The sequence below is a fragment of the Carettochelys insculpta genome, chromosome 1 (genome assembly GCF_033958435.1).
Source record: "Carettochelys insculpta isolate YL-2023 chromosome 1, ASM3395843v1, whole genome shotgun sequence".
Classification (NCBI taxonomy): domain Eukaryota; kingdom Metazoa; phylum Chordata; order Testudines; family Carettochelyidae; genus Carettochelys; species Carettochelys insculpta.
Window position 1 is genome coordinate 15,210,454 of NC_134137.1, and position 18,281 is coordinate 15,228,734.

General features: G+C 43.5%; 1 protein-coding gene across 2 annotated transcripts in view; it reads left to right on the plus strand.

Annotated features, from left to right (window-relative positions):
- Positions 1–18,281, plus strand: part of RAB6A (RAB6A, member RAS oncogene family) — a 90,514-nt gene that overhangs the window by 60,719 nt on the left and 11,514 nt on the right. Inside the window, exons 3-6 of one of the 2 annotated variants that reach the window (XM_074979190.1) lie at positions 284–337; positions 2,792–2,897; positions 5,402–5,513; positions 6,985–7,078. In XM_074979190.1, the coding sequence (XP_074835291.1) occupies positions 284–337; positions 2,792–2,897; positions 5,402–5,513; positions 6,985–7,078 (366 nt within the window). Of the gene's footprint in view, positions 1–283; positions 338–2,791; positions 2,898–2,963; positions 3,070–5,401; positions 5,514–6,984; positions 7,079–18,281 lie in introns of both variants that reach the window. The other variant, XM_074979106.1, reaches the window with a different exon arrangement.

Consider the following 18,281-nt stretch of genomic DNA (forward strand, 5'->3'; position numbering starts at 1 on the left):
AACTGTTTGTCTTAATTAGAAATGTACCTTTTTATGCTGAAATCTTATGCTACTAAAGGGCACTAATTTTTCCAATATTTTTCACCTGATTTAGGTACATACTCAAGAGTCTGGAGTACCTTAGTTACAAATACCATTGAAGGAAAGCAGTGTCCCATAACTATGGCCCTCATTTCAGCTCATGCCAGTTCTAGTCTGGGATAATGATTATTCAATACCCTTGAAAGGAGCAAATTACACTGGTTTGGGTTTTATACTGAAATCTAATGTAATTTTTTTACAGGCAACAATTGGCATTGACTTTTTATCGAAAACCATGTACCTGGAGGATCGGACAGTGAGTAAGACTTTGAGTGATTTTCTGTAGTCAGTTGGAAAGAAGCTGCTATTCTTGGTATGTTCTGTAACCTGTCATAATGTGGGCATGCTACAGAGTTTGAAGTGGACTGGAGATCTAGGAATAACCTATCCTGCTACTGTACAGAAGATCCTTGTCAGACCCAGGCTTAACTCTATATGCTAGATTCTAACCTGTGCTATGGAGTCAACTGAGAATGTAGAGAAACAAGCGTTTACCTGTTGGATGCTTTTCACAAGTTTTGAAACAAACCATATTCAGTGGTTCTTGATTTGACCAGTCAGTGTGATGCAGAGTTTGGGGAGTGTGGAAAAAAAAAAACAACACATACATTCCTACATGTTTGCTCTGTTCAGTACTGTCTCTGAAATTAAGCCAGTGTTCCACAGAAATTTACATTCTGCAACATTAGCTCACATCCTTAATTAAGAAATGCAGCATTGAGGTATATATATGTAGAACACAAATTGTGTAGCTGGTATTGGGTAAACTCTCAATAAATGGGATTGTGTTTTAAGTGATCTGACAAATTACCCTGCTTTTTATAAAGCAGTTTAGTCCCTTAAATGTTTTTTCTTTATATATGTGTCCTGGTTTCTTAGAGCATCTTGTATTTTCTTTCAGAATCTAAGTGGTAAGAGAATTTCATCCTCGTCATCAGTATTTATCTCTGTTACTTTGTATTATGGCTAAAACTGTACATGCAGCTGAATGACTAGCATTCATCCTCCTTAAAAAAGCATGTTAGTAGCCGCTCCAGTGGCTTGGCAGCAGCTGAAGACTCGTGTTTAGAAGGGATCAGAAATGCGCTTTTTCTAGCCCCCGGTCATACAGGCCTCTGTGGTAGTGACGCTCTTTGGCCCCAGGAAGAGTGACCGCAGAGCATGAATGCTTTCTCTGGGTGTATCGGCTGATTGGTACATGTCTCCAATTTTCTGCCATCTGCGCTGTCTGAACAACTCAGCCTTCCTATTGCCTACCCTCTGGAAGTGGGAGGGGGCTTTTGAAATGCAGAGGTAGGAAGTGAGGGTGAAATATGGATTCCTCTGGACTTTTTTACACCATCTTAGGCAAAGAACACACTAGCTTGGGCTGTGTCTATACTACCACCTACATCCACACAAGTTCTGTTGCTCAGGGGTGTGAATGTGCCACGTACCCCCAATGACATAAGTTGCGTAAGCACTAGTGTGTGTGGTGCTATATCAGCAGCAGAACTTTTCCTGAGAACATAACTTCGCAGCTCTTGGAGAAGGGAGGGAGGGGGTTATGCCGATGGGAGCTCTTCCCTTTGGCTTAGAGCAGGGCGGGCAGCCCGCAGGCTGGATCCAGCCCACTAAACTGCCAAATCTAGCACACCACTGTCTCATAGCCCAGCATGAGCCTTGAGTAGGCTTCCTGCTCTCTGCACTGCGCTCAAAGTGGCCAGCTGCCAGGGCCATGTGCTCTGTGCGTTGCAAGCCTGGGTGGTGGGTGGGGGCTTACACATTGCCCCCCACCATCTCAGTACAAAACTGCCCTCAGTACAATCTCACAGCTCCCATTGGCCAGAAACAGGCCAATGGGAGCTGCCTGGGTTGTGCTTGTGGTGCAGGCAGCATATGACATACCCCACTCCCAGGGACACACACACAGCACAAGATCCCACAGCTGGCCACTTTGAGCAGCATGTGGAGGTGTGGTAGCTAGGGAGTAAGTCTGAGGCTTCCCCGGGCTGCTAGATGGGACCCAGCTGGGTAAGCACCCTCCACTTTGCACCTAAACCCCTTCTTCTCCCCAACCCCCCTGCTTCTCCTCGTGCATCCCTGACCCAGGTCACAGCCTAAACCTTCTGCACCTTTGTTCCTGCACCCATATCCCCTCCCAAATCCTGCATCCCAATCCCTTGCTCCAGGTATGAAGCCAAACCCTTGTACCCCCTCTGTCTCCAGATCCTCTTCTGCAGCAGTACCCCCTCCCAGCCCTGCACCCCAATCCCCTGCCCCAGATCACAACCCCCTCCTTCGCCCAAACTGCCTCCCAGATCCACATCCCCTCCTGAATCTCAATCCCCTACACCAACCTCCCTTCTGCTCCCAAACTCCACCCCAGAACCCCACGCTTTCTCCATTAATATCATGGAAGAACGTGGCACCTGACCACTTACCAATTTCTTGGAGTGGCCATCAAAAATTGTCCACCCTGCCATAGAGCATGTTCACCACATGTGTTGCAGGAGTGCAGCTGTAAGTGCAGACATGGCCTGAGAGACTACTGAGAATGCAGGGCTGCTAGGAGAAGAGGCAGTTTGCTACTTATCCCCTTTCCAAACAATCTCCTGCATGAGTTATACTTTTATTTAGCTTTTTTTTTTTTCTAAAGCAATAAAATTATTTACTCTTTATTTTTAGTGGCAGTTTGGCTTTTTTTTTTTAATTTTCTCCCATCCCACAGATCAGGTTGCAGCTGTGGGATACTGCGGGTCAGGAACGTTTCCGTAGCCTCATTCCCAGTTACATCCGTGACTCTGCTGCTGCTGTAGTAGTTTACGATATCACAAGTAGGTATATTGCACTGGGTTTGACCTTTTTCTTATTTTTCTTGCTTGTTTGACTGATTTTGTTAGGTACGGTTGCAATTATGGGACACAGCAGGTCAAGAGCGATTCAGGAGCTTGATTCCTAGCTACATTCGTGACTCCACTGTCGCAGTTGTTGTTTATGATATCACAAGTGAGTGGGGGGGATTCTGCATTTCTGATACTCTGCACTGTCATTCTTTACTTTAGCTCTGCATGCCATATCACGGTTTTGTGCTGCTTCTTCATACTGGCATGAAAAGTGTTTCTTTTTCTGTTGTCACGTTTTTAAACCAGGCACTTCTGATCTGATCAGTGTATAAATGGACTTCTGAAGTTCCCTTGCCAAGATAATATATGTCCTACCCTTTCCTATCAGATGGTTTATTCCGAAAACCTAAGCACCAGCTGGTCTTGTCTCATCTGTTCTTTTCGGTGCCATCTCCATGTTTGACTTGGTCTCAGACATGTAAATCACTTGCTTACGTATCTTTGAACTTCCAGATTAGAGCTTTTCCCACAGAGACCATTTGAGAACTTCAGCTTGCATCACTCCACTGTCCCCCAACATCTGGGCCAGAGCTGGTGAAGGACATACCATGTTCTTACCTTAACAGTTGCTTTCATTTTCTGGTATTTATCGGTTCATGCCTAAGCATTTAGCCTTTTATTAAAAATTAAAGCAAATTATTAAGGTAGGTACGTTTTTGAGGATTAAAATGTTAGTGTTGTCTCTCCTCCACCCCCAAAGACTGGTTTAAAAGGCCAGAGCAGCCCTCATTTATTGGCTTTTAATTTTTGAACAGCAATAATTTGGTTGAAGGAGAATTAAACCTTCAGAGGTTCTCTACATTTTAAATCAATAGTGACTGAATGGAGTGGTCTTATTCTACCCAAATCCAAAAGGGTCTTATCCTTTTATTAATAAATACTTAACACAGTTAGAGCAAGAATAACAGGTTTTCTTGTAAACTTATTTTAATTGTTGTAAACAGGCATTTTAAATTGAGCTAAAATTACAGGGTTAGCTGTGAAATTTGGACTTCTCTGCTGACCTAATGATTATTGCTAAGTACTGAAGCAAAGCTTTATACCATTAAGCAGTTGGCAAGTGATCAAGTCTTAACTCTCTAAATTGCACACTATTTCAGAGTACCATTACACAGTCAACTCTTTGCCCACAATTATCAGAGAGCTCTCCCTATTTAAGTGTAGGCAAATACTTTGGCATCTCAGATACACCTGAGCGATTGTAGCTAACATACTAAATCGAATGGTAGAGCAGTTTACTATTGGGAATTCAGCTTTGCAAACAAGGTGATTTTACATTATATAGTTAATGCTGATTTCCTATAGTCATGTTTTGCTACTCAGATATTCGTTACCTGTTTTGCTAAAGCTGCTATAATCTGAAGAGTGTTTAGTTAAAAAAGTACCAAAGGATTCATTTAGGTTTGTGTTATAATCTAAACAGTTCTGAAAATCTTTTGAGGTCAAAGGTCAGTGATCAATCCAACAAAAGTTGCTAATAATTGCATGAGCCAAATATTATTAGAACAAACATGAACCTAGTGATCGCAAAATGATTAAGCAATACAAAGTGTATACTTGCTATTAAATGCTTTTTAAAAGCCTTGAAACAGTTGGGCCCTCTTACTGACGCATATATTCAATGTTTTTCAAACCTTGAGAGTAGTACAGATTAAATAGAAAAGTTATTTGGGTCCCCAGTCTGCAAATAAAATGTGTCCAACTACAGCGTGGTCTACGCTGGAGTTAGATTGGCGTAAAACAGCTTATGTTAACCTAACCCTGTAAGTGTCTATGCTACAGTGTTTCACCTGCTGATGTAAGTTGGTGACTAAATCCACTTAACTCCAACTGTGCGATAAGCATAGCGCTTAAGTGGGTGTAGTTAGGGCAACACAGTGTCTAAGTAGACACTGTCTTACTTACATCACCTGTTGGCTGCCAGTCCCCTGGAGCCTGAGAACTGTGAAGCTCCAGCTGTCAGGGCTCTGATTCAGTTAATGGAAGCTCCTGATGATGATGAGCACCGCTGACAGGAGTTAGGTATGGATGTGAATCTTCACTTTAGTTTCCAATTTGTACATCGGCTTAACTTTTAGTAGAGACGAGCCCTTAGTTCAATGAAGTAATAATAACACTACTTAAAAAATAATGGCAAAAAACTTCTTTGTAATTTGAAGTCCGATGTTTAAGTCGGTTTATAATTGGATAGATTGAGTTCAATTGCAGGTACATTTAAAGCCAAAGCATAAAATCCAAGACCCAATGAAATAAGTAATAAAACTCCTGTCGACGTCAGTGGGCTCGGGATTGCATCCTTTGATTCTGCATTATCTTAATGTACCAATTACCAGAGAATGTGAGGCTTTTATTCATGATTTATGGCTGTATTGACAGTGATCTGGGAAGAACATTTTAGAGTAACACTCCTCTCTTTTTCCACTCTGCTTTACTAGATGTAAACTCATTCCAGCAAACCACAAAATGGATTGATGATGTCAGAACGGAAAGGGGCAGCGATGTCATCATTATGCTAGTGGGAAATAAAACAGATCTAGCAGATAAGAGGTATGGTGAAATAATTCTTCTTTGTACATTTTTCTTAATCATGACACCAATCTGCTGTTGATTTTGCTGAGAAAGCTCTGTTTAAAGGAAGACTTATTTTAGGCCCAAAATCTGTTTTAAATTACACTGAAACTTGATGTGAAATAGAAATTTCTTGATTTTAAAAAAGTGGAAACTTGTTTAAACACTTCCTGGCTTGATTGTGAGCTCGCAGGATGGCATTGTATGTAACAACCAAAACCAGTGCTGGACATGAGAACCAGGAAGTGAAACTGACCAATCTAGCTCCAAAGCCCAAGCTGAGTGAAATGTAAAAAATTGATAGTATCAGTGAAGTAGTAAATTATATTTAAAATATTTGTATTCCGTAACCTAGGTTTGGTACAGGTGACTATTTTAAATTGGTTATCTTGAATATTCCTTTAAACATTATTTGTTTGTAATGTAAAAATTAAAATGTAAAGCACATCTAGAATTTTATTTAAATGAGCAGCTTCTGTTGAACTGAGTGATCTTTTTTCCTCCTTCCTTCCCCCTGGTTCCCACTGTAATATTTTAGGAGGAATTTTTTTCAGATGTGCTAATGCAAAATTCCACTGGCATTTGGACATTCTGCTGCCTTGTAGTGAATTATGCTAGTCTCAGTACAAAATAGCATCTTTTAAAGCATAAACATGCAATGGCAGTGTGTTTTTATGCATGTGACAATAGTATATAATCAGACTTGGATTAAAGACTAATTTTCGTAGCATTAGCTTCCCATATACCAGAATAGGATATTATAAAAGCAGGTTTTTTGGTACTTTTGGGTTACCTGCAATCATTTTAAAGACGTTAAATAGCAATGTTAAGATTCAGCTAAGCAGGGCAATAGTTACTAGTTAGCACAGACTGAGGGGACTAGTTGGTCTCAAGACAGACAAGCGTAGTTTCCTGGCAAGCGATTAGGAAATGGCGAGTGGCTACCTTGTCTTTATTCATGGAAAAACAGGAAGTATTGTTCCAGAGACTCATAGAAATGTAGGCCTGGAAGGGATCTTGAGAGGTCGTCTAATCCATCCCGTGCGCTCTGGGATAGGATTGAGTGCACCTAGAGCAGTGTTTCCCAAAGTGTAATACGTGTACTGCTGGTGGTACGCGAAAGGATTTCAAGGGGTATATGGCAGAACATAAATTACTAAAAATCAGGAGATAAGCACTGGGACAGCACTGGGAGAGGGGGTGTGCTGATAAGGCTCAAGTCCCAAAAGGGGTATACGAATGTTTAAAGTTTGGGAGACGCTGGCCTAGAGCATTCCTGCACTGTACAAACCCATCTTGCATTCTGAAAAGCTGTGCCCTTCCCATGGTGCTGGTGGTGGTCTCATGCCAGCTTGAGTACCTAGTCATTGTAAGCGTGCTGGGACTGAGAACATCTTTGGGGCTGTCAGGATGTTCATCTCTTTTGCCCTAATGTTCTTCTCTTCCCCAGGCAAGTGTCCATTGAGGAGGGAGAGAGGAAAGCCAAAGAGCTGAATGTAATGTTCATTGAAACTAGTGCAAAAGCAGGATACAATGTAAAACAGGTAAGTGACATGGGAATATTCTGTGCACTCCATTTGCTGTAATAGCGTTATCCTGGGATGAGCCAGGATACAAACTGCTCAGTGGCAGTGCAGATAAGGAAGCTGGCTAATAGCCCTAGGAACATCTATTCTTCTGTCCTCAGGCAGCATCCCTGGGGATTTTAGCTGTCATTGAAAGACCCTTATTCAGTAAAATGCTCAGAACACCATTAGCCACTTTGAAAGGGTGTCTGGGGTTGCAACCAAAGGACTCTGAGTATTCAAAAGCTGATTGGACTAGTTAGCATAGTTGAAAGCATGGAAATTCTGGGGTCTGACACTGATTTGCTTTGGACTATAGACAGGTGAGTCTACATTTAACCAAGGTAAAATGGGGAGAATAATTTAGTTTCACTGGGATGATAGTTATTTGGATCATTTTGTCACCATCAACACACCCCCTTCAAATATGGAGTGATAGACTTTCATGTGAGGGAAGGTAATCTAACAGCTTTCTGAAGTGGGGCAGCTGTGGCAGTATTCGGTTTTATGTTGCGAGATTAGTTGCTGCCTTTTAAATGCCAAATGAAGTTCTTTCTGCCTGCTTTATTGAAGATAAATTTTCTATTTGGCGCTTAGCTAATCATCCCAAGCAATAAAAGCTACGGCACTAACCTTGTGTGTTTTACATGTGATAAAATTATTTGTTTTTTTTGCCCATGTAGCCATATACCCGTAATTATGGAACGTGAACAGAGGGCTACAGCCACTTGTGTTCGCTCAGAGGCAAGTGCAAAGGTGGTATATACAATCCTTTATTGACTTGGCATTTCTCCTATATTGCCTCTTGCCTCTGAGATACTCACCAAAGCAGATCTGTGATGGACAGTGAGGTGTTCAAACTTGTGGAACTCTCCCACTGAGACATCTGGGAATGCAACTGAAATGCAGCTAATATATGAAGCACAGAATAATCCATGTACATCCTCTTACTGCACAACTGTATATGCTGGTTTTGTGTATCCCGTGTCTCCAAATTAACACATCAGATACTAAGTACTGCCTACATATCAAAAGATAACTGACACCATAATCTTTTATACATGTTGCTAGCTTGCTGCATGACTTCAGTGTTAAAAACGTAAGAAATCAAATTTTTGTATTCTAAATCTGACTTGACATGGTCTTGCCAAACAAACAATGCTTAAATAAAATAAAATACAAGTCACCAGCTGGGGACAACCAAACATTTATGCTGCAGACAGTTTTGTTTCTGACTAGAGGCTTGAGGAAGACTGTAAAAGAAGCCTTGAATGTTCTGAACTGGTTATTTAGGAAGGGGTCTCCTATGGGAGGATACAGGATTCACTGATAATGAGGAGTGGTGGTGACTACATATTACTGCACTGTATATGTGTCTCCAAGAGCTAGCTAATGCTGCTTTTGATATTGGCTGGAACAGTGCCAGATGGGGCATCTGGATTCTCAGTGTAGTTCTGATAACTTAGAGAAGCCATTGGATAAACAGGTCTTTTACAAATGTGTCTGGGCTTCATCTGTGCATAGATCTCACACGAGCAAATGACAAGGTGCAACTAAAATATGCACTTACTGTGGGGACCGCAGTGTATGTCATTAAGGTGGCGGTAGAGCCATTTAATGCATTATGTCAGGGCAAGCTTTCACTTTTTTTGTACTGTTCTGAATATTCAGAATCGCACTGTCAGCACAAAAGCTGTTTCGGTGGGTGTAGTGTCTTCCCTAAAAGAGAATTTTAAGAAACATATCAAAGGTTGTATACAATCAAATGCCTTTAATTTCTTAATTGTGAGACATCTATAAAACTAACTGTGCTAGATCTAGAGCAGTTTTGTTCTGTTTTATTTTCTGAAAAAGAAATTCAAAGGAATATCAATAGAATGTTTTCTTTTAACTGTTGAGTAAAGATTTCTGGGTACAGTAGACTTACCATTGTATGTAGCAGATCACAGCGGATGTTTTTAAATCACTGGAGGCTATTACATGACATTGGGTTCCATCATAATAGAAATGATTTAATAATTCATATACCTGTCAAGTCTTGTGAAAATGGACAAAGGAAGTCTTAAGTGAGCTCTACTCTGAGTGAGGTCTGTATAAGCAAGCACAGTCCAAGGGGCACTTGACGTGCACTTAGGAGGACTTGTTCTTTTTGAAGCAGATAAGGTTTAGATTTTCAGAATCTTCATAACAAAGTTACTGGTGGCATGTCAACAAAGCACGCCCAGAAACACTCATTTAAAGTCCGGTAAATAGCTTGCTGAAGCAAGTCCTGAAGGACAGAGATGAAAAAATTACATTAGTCATTCAGTTTTCCATTTTCTTTCTTGCTGCTTTCATTGAATGATTACAGATTTATCTCACTGATGTATCAAAGAAATTTTTCCCCAGACAAAATGGGAAAGGTTATGAATAGCACCTCAGTATGGGTGCAATCCCTATGATTTTCTGCGTAAGTCACCGTTTTTATTAAGATGCTATGAATGGAGGCAATGAAGGTTGACCTTCCCATGGCTGATAACTTCTGTACATAATAATGTGATATGAGCTAGCTCTGCAGAATAATTACTGTCTCACTTAATCTTCATACAGGAAGTTGATTCAAGTGTTAAATTACTTTAGTCCTGAAATGCATATTTTGGACATATATAATGAATGTTTTTAATTTGAAATTCTAGGTCGGTCAGTACTAATATGAAGGTTGAAGTAAAAATGAAGCCTAGAATAATGGCAAGCTGTTAATTTGCCCATTTTAGGATGGAAATTCAGAGATTTTTAACAGTATATTTAGTATGAAAGTTTGGTGCAAAATATCGTGGTCAGTTGCATTGATTAGTGAATTTTAACTAATGTTTGTCTACTGAAACAATTGTAACATAAGGCAGTTTTTAACCCCGTTCCAGTTTTGAATGTAAATTGTCAGTACCTCCTTCACAAACCTGTGTGTCTGCCACCATCATCATTGTTGAAGGCCTGACAGATTACTCTTGCCTCCAACCTGTCATTTCAAGGCAAAGTCCTGTTCCAATATCTAAACTCTTCAGTCTGGCTTCAGGCTTAATGTTTAGTTTAATACTGGTACTGCAGATCACCTTGGAACACAGCTTTGTAAACAAGGCTTTTTTGGACACAAGCTTCCATTCTTGCACGAGGAGATCTTTCATTGCTTCCCATACCTTTGACTGTGAGGTGCTATAGATACGATAAAGATATAAAAGGAGCAATCAAGGAAGACAGTGCCATTGCGGAGCGATTAAATGATTTCTTTGCTTCAGTCTTCACGGCTGAGGATGTTACAGAGGTTCCTAAATCTGAGCCAGCCTTTTTAGGTGACAAATCTGAGGAACTCACTCAGATTGAAGTGACATTAGAGGAGGTTTTGGAGTTAATTGATAAGCTGAATAGTAACAAGTCTCCAGGACCAGACGGTATTCACCCAAGGGTTCTGAAAGAACTCAAATGTGAAATTGCGGCGTTATTAACAGTGGTTTGTAACCTATCCTTTAAATCCACTTTGGTACCAAATGACTGGAAGACAGCCAATATAACGCCAATATTTAAAAAAGGCTCTAGAGGAGACCCTGGCAATTATAGACCGATAAGTTTAACATCAGTACCAGGCAAATTAGTAGAAACACTAGTAAAGAATAAAATTGCAAGACACATAGAAGAGCACGAATTGTTGGGCAAAAGTCAGCATGGTTTCTGCAGAGGGAAGTCGTGTCTAACTAATCTATTAGAATTCTTTGAAGGGGTTAATAAACATGCGGACAAGGGGCACCCAGTGGACATAATATACCTAGATTTCCAGAAAGCCTTTGACATGGTCCCATACCAAAGGCTTTTATGTAAATTAGGTGGTCATGGGATAGGAGGAAAGATCCTTTCATGGATCGGGAATTAGTTAAAAGACAGAAAACAAAGGGTGGGAATAAATGGTAAATTTTCACAATGGAGGAGGGTAACTAGTGGTGTTCCCCAGGGGTCAGTCCTGGGACCGATCCTGTTCAACTTGTTCATCAATGATCTAGAAAATGAGGTAAGCAGTGAGGTGGCAAAGTTTGCAGATGACACCAAGTTGTTCAGGACAGTCAAAACCAAAAGGGATTGTGAAGAACTACAAAAAGATCTCAGCAAACTGAGTGATTGGGCAGCAAAATGGCAAATGAAATTTAATGTGGGTAAGTGTAAGGTAATGCATGTTGGAAAAAATAACCCAAATTACACGTACTACATGATGGGGTCAAATTTAGCTACGACAGATCAGGAAAGGGATCTTGGAGTTATAGTGGATAGTTCTCTGAAGACATCCATGCAGTGTGCAGCGGCAGTTAGTAAGGCAAATAGGAATTATTAAAAAAGGGATCGATAATAAGACAAAAGATATCATACTTCCCCTATATAAAACTATGGTACGCCCACATCTTGAGTACTGCGTGCAGATGTGGTCTCCTCACCTCAAAAAAGATATATTGGCATTAGAAAAGGTTCAGAAAAGGGTGACTAAGATGATTAGGGGCTTGGAACGGGTCCCATATGGGGAGAGGCTAGAGAGACTGGGACTTTTCAGTTTGGAAAAGAGGCGATTGAGGGGCGATATGATAGAGGTATATAAAATCATGAATGGTGTGGAGAAAGTGAATATAGAAAAATTATTTACCTTTTCCCATAATACAAGAACTAGGGGACACCAAATGAAATTGATGGGTAGTAGGTTCAAAACTAATAAAAGGAAATTTTTCTTCACACAGCGCACAGTCAACCTGTGGAACTCCTTGCCCGAGGAGGCTGTGAAGGCCAGGACTCTATTGGGGTTTAAAAAAGAGCTTGATAAATTTTTGCAGGTTAGGTCCATAAATGACTATTAGCCAGGGATGAAGTATGGTGCCCTAGCCTTCAGAACAAGGGCAGGAGATGGATGGCAGGAGATAAATCACTTGATCATTGTCTTCTGTTCTCCTTCTCTGGGGCATCTGGCATTGGCCACCGTCGGCAGATGGGATGCTGGGCTGGATGGACCTTTGGTCTGACCCAGTATGGCCATTCTTATGTTCTTATGACATATTGACGTGAATGGAAGGGTAGATAGGGGAGTCATCTTGTCTTTTCATATCCCCTGAAATTCGTTATGGGCACCTGCTTCTATTCCATAAGGCCTTACTGTGTAGCACTCCACAGGTTGAGTACTTTTATCCTTTCTCTCCAGCATATACATCACACTGAGACACCATGAACTCCAGTGTCACTGCTATATGTGGAAGGCATTGAGCTCTGAGTTCTCTCAAAGCACCCATCCTCCAGTCTCCTTGATGTTACTGGGGACCGAGTGGCTGGAAGAGACAGCTGGCACAAACTTAATCTTTTTAGAATGAGTGAGGGTAAGCAGGAAATATTTTGAAGTTTTCCGATACAGTAAACTCATTGGCCAAGGTCATTAGCCTCTGGTTGTCAAGAAGAGGGTGTCACATCAGTCATGATGAATTTTAATCCTGTCAAAATTTTGTTCTCAGTGCCTGTGTCGGGTCATAGATGCCTTACAAACCTCTACAACAGGGGTGGCCAACCAGTTACAGGTTAAGAGCCAAAATAGCCATGAATAGAGTGGAAAGAGCCAGGTATTTTACATTTATTTTTATATATATCTATATATAGGTATATATATATATAATGTGTAGCTCAATGCCCTTCCCCAGAGCCAAGTAGTCTGACTCCCTGCCCTAACCAATCCTCCTCCCAGAGCCAGACACTCCCAGCTCCTCTGCTTTAACCCAGTCTGTCTGTGTCTCCCGACACCCCCCCCCCCCCGCCCCTCCCCAAGATTCAGGCACTCCCAGCTCCCCTGCTGTTACCCAATCTCCCTTTCCCCTGCCACTCTAACCAAATGCCCATTCTGCCTGGGACTCACCGGAGCCACTGCCACCATGTGCTTCTCCCTTCACATGTCCCAGAGCAGGGATAAGCAATCCTGGCACACAACTCCAAGCAGAAGATGCATTTCATTGGTCAAAGAGGTACATGCAGCTCAAGAGCCATGGGTTGGCCATCCCTGCTCCAAAAATCTATCGTATATTTGAGAGTGTTTGTCTGAGTGTGTCTGTCCATCTGCCTGTTCAGGAACTTCTAAATAAGAGCTAGGATCACCACATTTCGTATGCAGCTTCCTCCTTTTGTAACTTAAACCAAGGTGAGCATTTGGTTGTACCAAGGCAATGGGATGTGCCTGGAATGCAGTTGTTTTTCATACGGTGGAAAGGGGGGCTCTGCTAGCAGGAACAGTTATACTGTATAACGACGCCAGGGAGGCAGCAAGGGATCAGAGATGGGGACCAGGATAAGAGTGGATGAAAGGACAGCTCTCTACTATATATTTCAGAGAGTTTAAATGTTCATGTGTGTCTGTCCCTCAGCTGGGGAACATGCATCCCTCCCCTGGCTGTGCTCACAGCAGCTGCAGTGGCCATGGGCAGGTGCTTCTCACCTGGCCCCTACCTCCAGCAGTGAGAGACTTGCTGGGGTTTTCCTGTCCCGTGCAGCAGCCTGAAAACTGAACCCCTTCTCTCTAGCTCCACCTCAGAGCAATGATTTAACTGAAGAAAAACAATGTGTTCTGGTTAAAAGCCTCAGCAATGCTGAATATATCTTCTAGTAGTTTCATAAATGATATTTGCCCTGTATGTTTTGAAATATAGTGTGCGAGAAGCTTAATCTCTTATTCCATGGGGGCAGATGGCATGATGATGACCTCAGACAGGAGACAGTGACCCTGACACTTGACTCTTAGCTTCCGTCACTCCTGTGCTAGCCCTGCCTTGGTGTACCTGCTTTCATTCTTTGACCCTCACGTTTGTTCAGCATGGCTGGAAAGCCATGAAGAGATGTAAAGGGGGCACCCTGCAGCTATGGAGCTCTCTGGCTCTAGAGTGGCTGTTTTCTGGGACTGAGCTCATTGCCTTGTTTGCCAGAGGAGACAGAGAAGAGTGGGTCCTCTGGACCTGAGCATGGCAGTCTGGCTCAACTGCACTTATGTCAAACTCAAGAGAAGAACAAAATTGACCTCCTGGCTTCTCCTTCTCAAGGAGACTTTGTGGGGCTCTGTTCCCAAGGTAGTGACTCTCCCTCTTCGGACCCTGAAACCCCATTTGGTCTCCAGGAAAAGACAGAATACATGAGTCCATAGGAAAATAGATGACATAACCAAGTTCTCCTTGTCTTTAGAAGGCTGCTGGAAGGCATCTTAGTTAAGCAGAAAGGGTTTGTTCTCCAGTGGTTCATAAGTAATCAAGTACCTGATTTGATTCAGAGGTGCAACTGTTGAAGTCAAGTCAAACACTGGAAAAGGTTTCACCAGTAGATAAACTAGCTTGGAAATCTGGCCACTTGAGGCTTTTTCAGTTGTCTTGGTGGTTCCAGCTGGCATTTGCATTTCCCTGTCCTCTCCCTAGGCATGCCTCTAATTATTTAAAAAAAAAAAAAAACTGATGGAACAAGACTCATCACTTCTAACTGCAGAATCTGCCAAGACTGGTACATGACAGTGTTTCTGGCTGGTTTCTGTGCTGCTCCCAGATCTGTTAGTTTAGGGCCCCCCACCAGGTATGCAGGTGCAGTTTTCTAAAGGCATTTAGTCATTTAACCCCAGTTAAAAATCAATGGACTGTAGACTATACTGGTCTGAGCTCTAGTTCATGTGCATGTGACATTCCTCCTGGCTTCGAAAAGGAGAATCCTTGAAGGAGAGCAGATTTTCAGGTACCTTTCTGGCTTGATAGATGGTCTGTTCCAGTAGCATGTTAAGAAGTTGGTAGTTACAGCGGAACAAAATTATCTCTTGTGCTGGCCTAGAATTCCTCCGAGTATCAGCAGAGCCCCTCAAGTTTCCTGTAGATTTAAGGGGCCCCTTGAGGATTAAGGCAAAGCTGGATTGCTTGCTTAGGTTTACTTAACAATTCTGCCTTACTGCAAAATTTTCTTTATTTGGGCAGTTTGCTGGTCCAGTCAAGGCTCTAAAAGGCTATCTAGGGTGTGTTCCAGCGTCTTAGAAATCCATAAGCCAACTGAGCTCAGAGCAAATTAGAGTTCAGCCCACCGGGTCTCTTGAAGTCTTGGCAGAGAAAGTGGAGGTATTAGAGCAGAGGTCTGCAGCCAACTTAGCAAGACACCATTTTTTCAAATTTAGTCACAAAATCACTGCATCAAGAGCCACAATGCATGTGAATACAAGACAGTCCTTAATAAATACCATCAAACCGTACTTTTGGTCACCCCTATTTTAAGAACAGCGCACAATGATTTGCACCAGTTAGGCAGTTGTTACCCGTGTCTCCAGACTTTACCCCTCTCAGCCCCCAGATCTGCCCCCCCATCCCCAGGTTTGAGCCCTCTCAGCCCCAAACCGCACCCCCTGCATCCCCAGGCTTAACCCCCTCAGCCCCAGACCTGCCCCCTTTCTCTAGGCTTTACCTGCCTCATTCCACTGAGTGCCCCCATGCTCAGGATTAACCTGTCTTAGCTGATAAACTCCTCCAGCTACACACCTCTCTCCCCCCACTGCTTCTCCCCTTCACCGCCTCCTCAGCAGGGCTGTGCAGCTCCAGCAGGGGCAGACTTGGCCACCCCTGCCTCCAGCTCTCCTGCTCACTTCCCCCACCTGCAGTGTGGGTGGCTCCCTGCCCTGGCACGCTGAAATAATGGAACTAAATTTAATTGGCTTAGTGGCCGGATGCTTCCCGCCACCCTGCCGGCCATTAAACCAATTAAATTTAGTTGTATTATTTCAGCCACGGCAGGGCAGGAGCCACAAGAGGAGTGGCAGCATCCAGAGCCAAACGTGACTCCTTAGAACAACTCTTACAACAGTGATCTCTGGTATGTTTCACATCTGTTTTATAAGCCGCGAAGTGCATGGCAGGATGAGTTTCTTGTAGCAATAGTTCGAGACCCACAGCTCCATGAGGTAACCCTGTTCTGTAACCTGGACTTAAGTGAACACTTCGACACTTGCTCATCTCTGATTTTTGCCTGTCTCTAATAGGTAAGAATTGCTACATCTCTCATCACTGTCTCTGTACAATGAAACTTCTTCCTAATCGCTGTTCTCCTGGGGTAGCCCCTTTCTCTCATGTCTTGCGCATGGGTTTTCCACGAGGACAATAACCAGCCTACCTCTCCCATGTTGAGATGGACAGTGAGAGAGGGGAGGAATGGGTATGGAAAGGGTCGAGGGCCCCTGGTTCAGGGAGAGGTCCATTTTAATGTTCGGGTTGTGATTTCCTTTTGGGTTGATCACTACTCCGAGCTGTACTCACGCGAGAATGTTGTGGTTGACGCAGCCCTCGATGCTGTCGAGCTCCTACCAGTAATGGATGAACTGGACCAAGAGCCGACTGTGGATGAACTGAAGACAGCCATCGACAGCATTGCAGCTGGAAAGGCCCCTGGCCAGGATGGTATACCACCAGAGGTAATCAGATGTGCCGCGGACACACTCCTGGAACCCCTGCATGAGCTACTGTGCCTGTGCTGGAAAGAGGGTGAGGTTCCACAGGATATGCGTGACGCTAACATTGTAACGTTGTATAAGAACAAAGGAGACAGAAGCGACTGCAACTACTACCGTGGAATCTCCGTCCTAAGTGTCACTGGTAAACTGTTCACTCGTGTCATCCTTGGCAGACTCCAGAAGATTGCTGAGAGGGTGTACCCCGAATCGCAGTGCGGATTCCACGCAGAGAGGTCTACCGTTGACATGGTCTTCTCTCTAAGGCAGCTGCAGGAGAAGTGCAGGGAGCAGAGAAAGCCACTCTACATAGCCTTCATCGACCTGACCAAGGCTTTTGACTTGGTCAGCAGGGATGGTCTGTTCAAACTGCTCCACAAGATAGGCTGTCCTCCACGGTTGCTGAAGATGATCCAGTCGTTCCACGAAAACATGAGAGGAACCATCCAATATGACGGCGCATTATCGGATGCTTTCAGAATCAGGAGCGGTGTCAAACAAGGATGCGTGCTTGCTCCAACATTGTTCGGGATCTTCTTCGCACTCCTCCTGAAGCATGCCTTTGGATCTTCAACAGAGGGCATCTTGCTGCACACAAGATCTGATGGGAAACTGTTTAACCTTGGAAGGCTGAAAGCTAAGTCTAAGGTGCGAGAAGTCCTCATCAGAGACATGCTGTTGGCAGACGATGCTGCTGTAGTGTCTCACACAGAAGACCAGCTTCAAAAACTGCTGGATCGGTTCTCCAAAGCGTGCAAGGACTTTGGGCTTACCATCAGCCTAAAGAAGACAAACGTACTCGGTCAGGATGTTGCTGAATCCCCATCAATCAGCATTGACACCTATACGTTAGAGGTTGTCCATGAGTTCGTTTACCTCGGGTCCACCATCACTGACACCCTGTGGTTGGACACTGAGCTAAATAGGAGGATCGGAAAAGCGGCCACAACTCTGTCCAGACTCAGCAAGAGAGTGTGGAATAACAACAAGCTGTACACTCACACCAAAATGCAAGTCTACAGAGCCTGCATCCTCAGCACCCTCCTTTATGGCAGCGAGACTTGGACCCTGTATGCCCGCCAGGAAAAGAGGCTGAACGTCTTCCACTTGCGCTGCCTCAGGTGCATCCTTGGAATATCATGGAAGGACAGAGTGACCAACGTTGCCGTCCTCGAGCAAGCTGGAATCCCAGCCATGCACACCCTCCTCAGGCAGCGTCGACTCCGCTGGCTTGGCCATGTCCACAGGATGAACGATGGAAGGATTCCAAAAGACATCCTGTATGGTGAGCTAGCCTCTGGCAAAAGACCTCCCGGATGCCCCCAGTTGCGTTACAAAGATGTCTGCAAGAGAGACCTCAGAGAAGTAGACATCGAGCTGGACAACTGGGAAGATCTAGCAGACGACCGCAGCAGATGGAGGCAGGGGTTACACAAGGGCCTTCAGAAGGGCGAGTTGAAGATCAGACAGCTAGCAGAGGAGAAGCGAGCGCACAGAAAGCACAATAAGGACTTGCCAGACATCCACTACATCTGCAAGAGATGCAGCAAGGACTGTCTCTCTCGTGTGGGTCTTTATAGTCACAACGGACGCTGTAAATGAAGTCCTCAGTTGAAACTTTAAAGGGCGCGATCCATAGTCCATGCAGACTGAAGGATGCCTACTACATTAAGCTGTTAGATCCCCAGC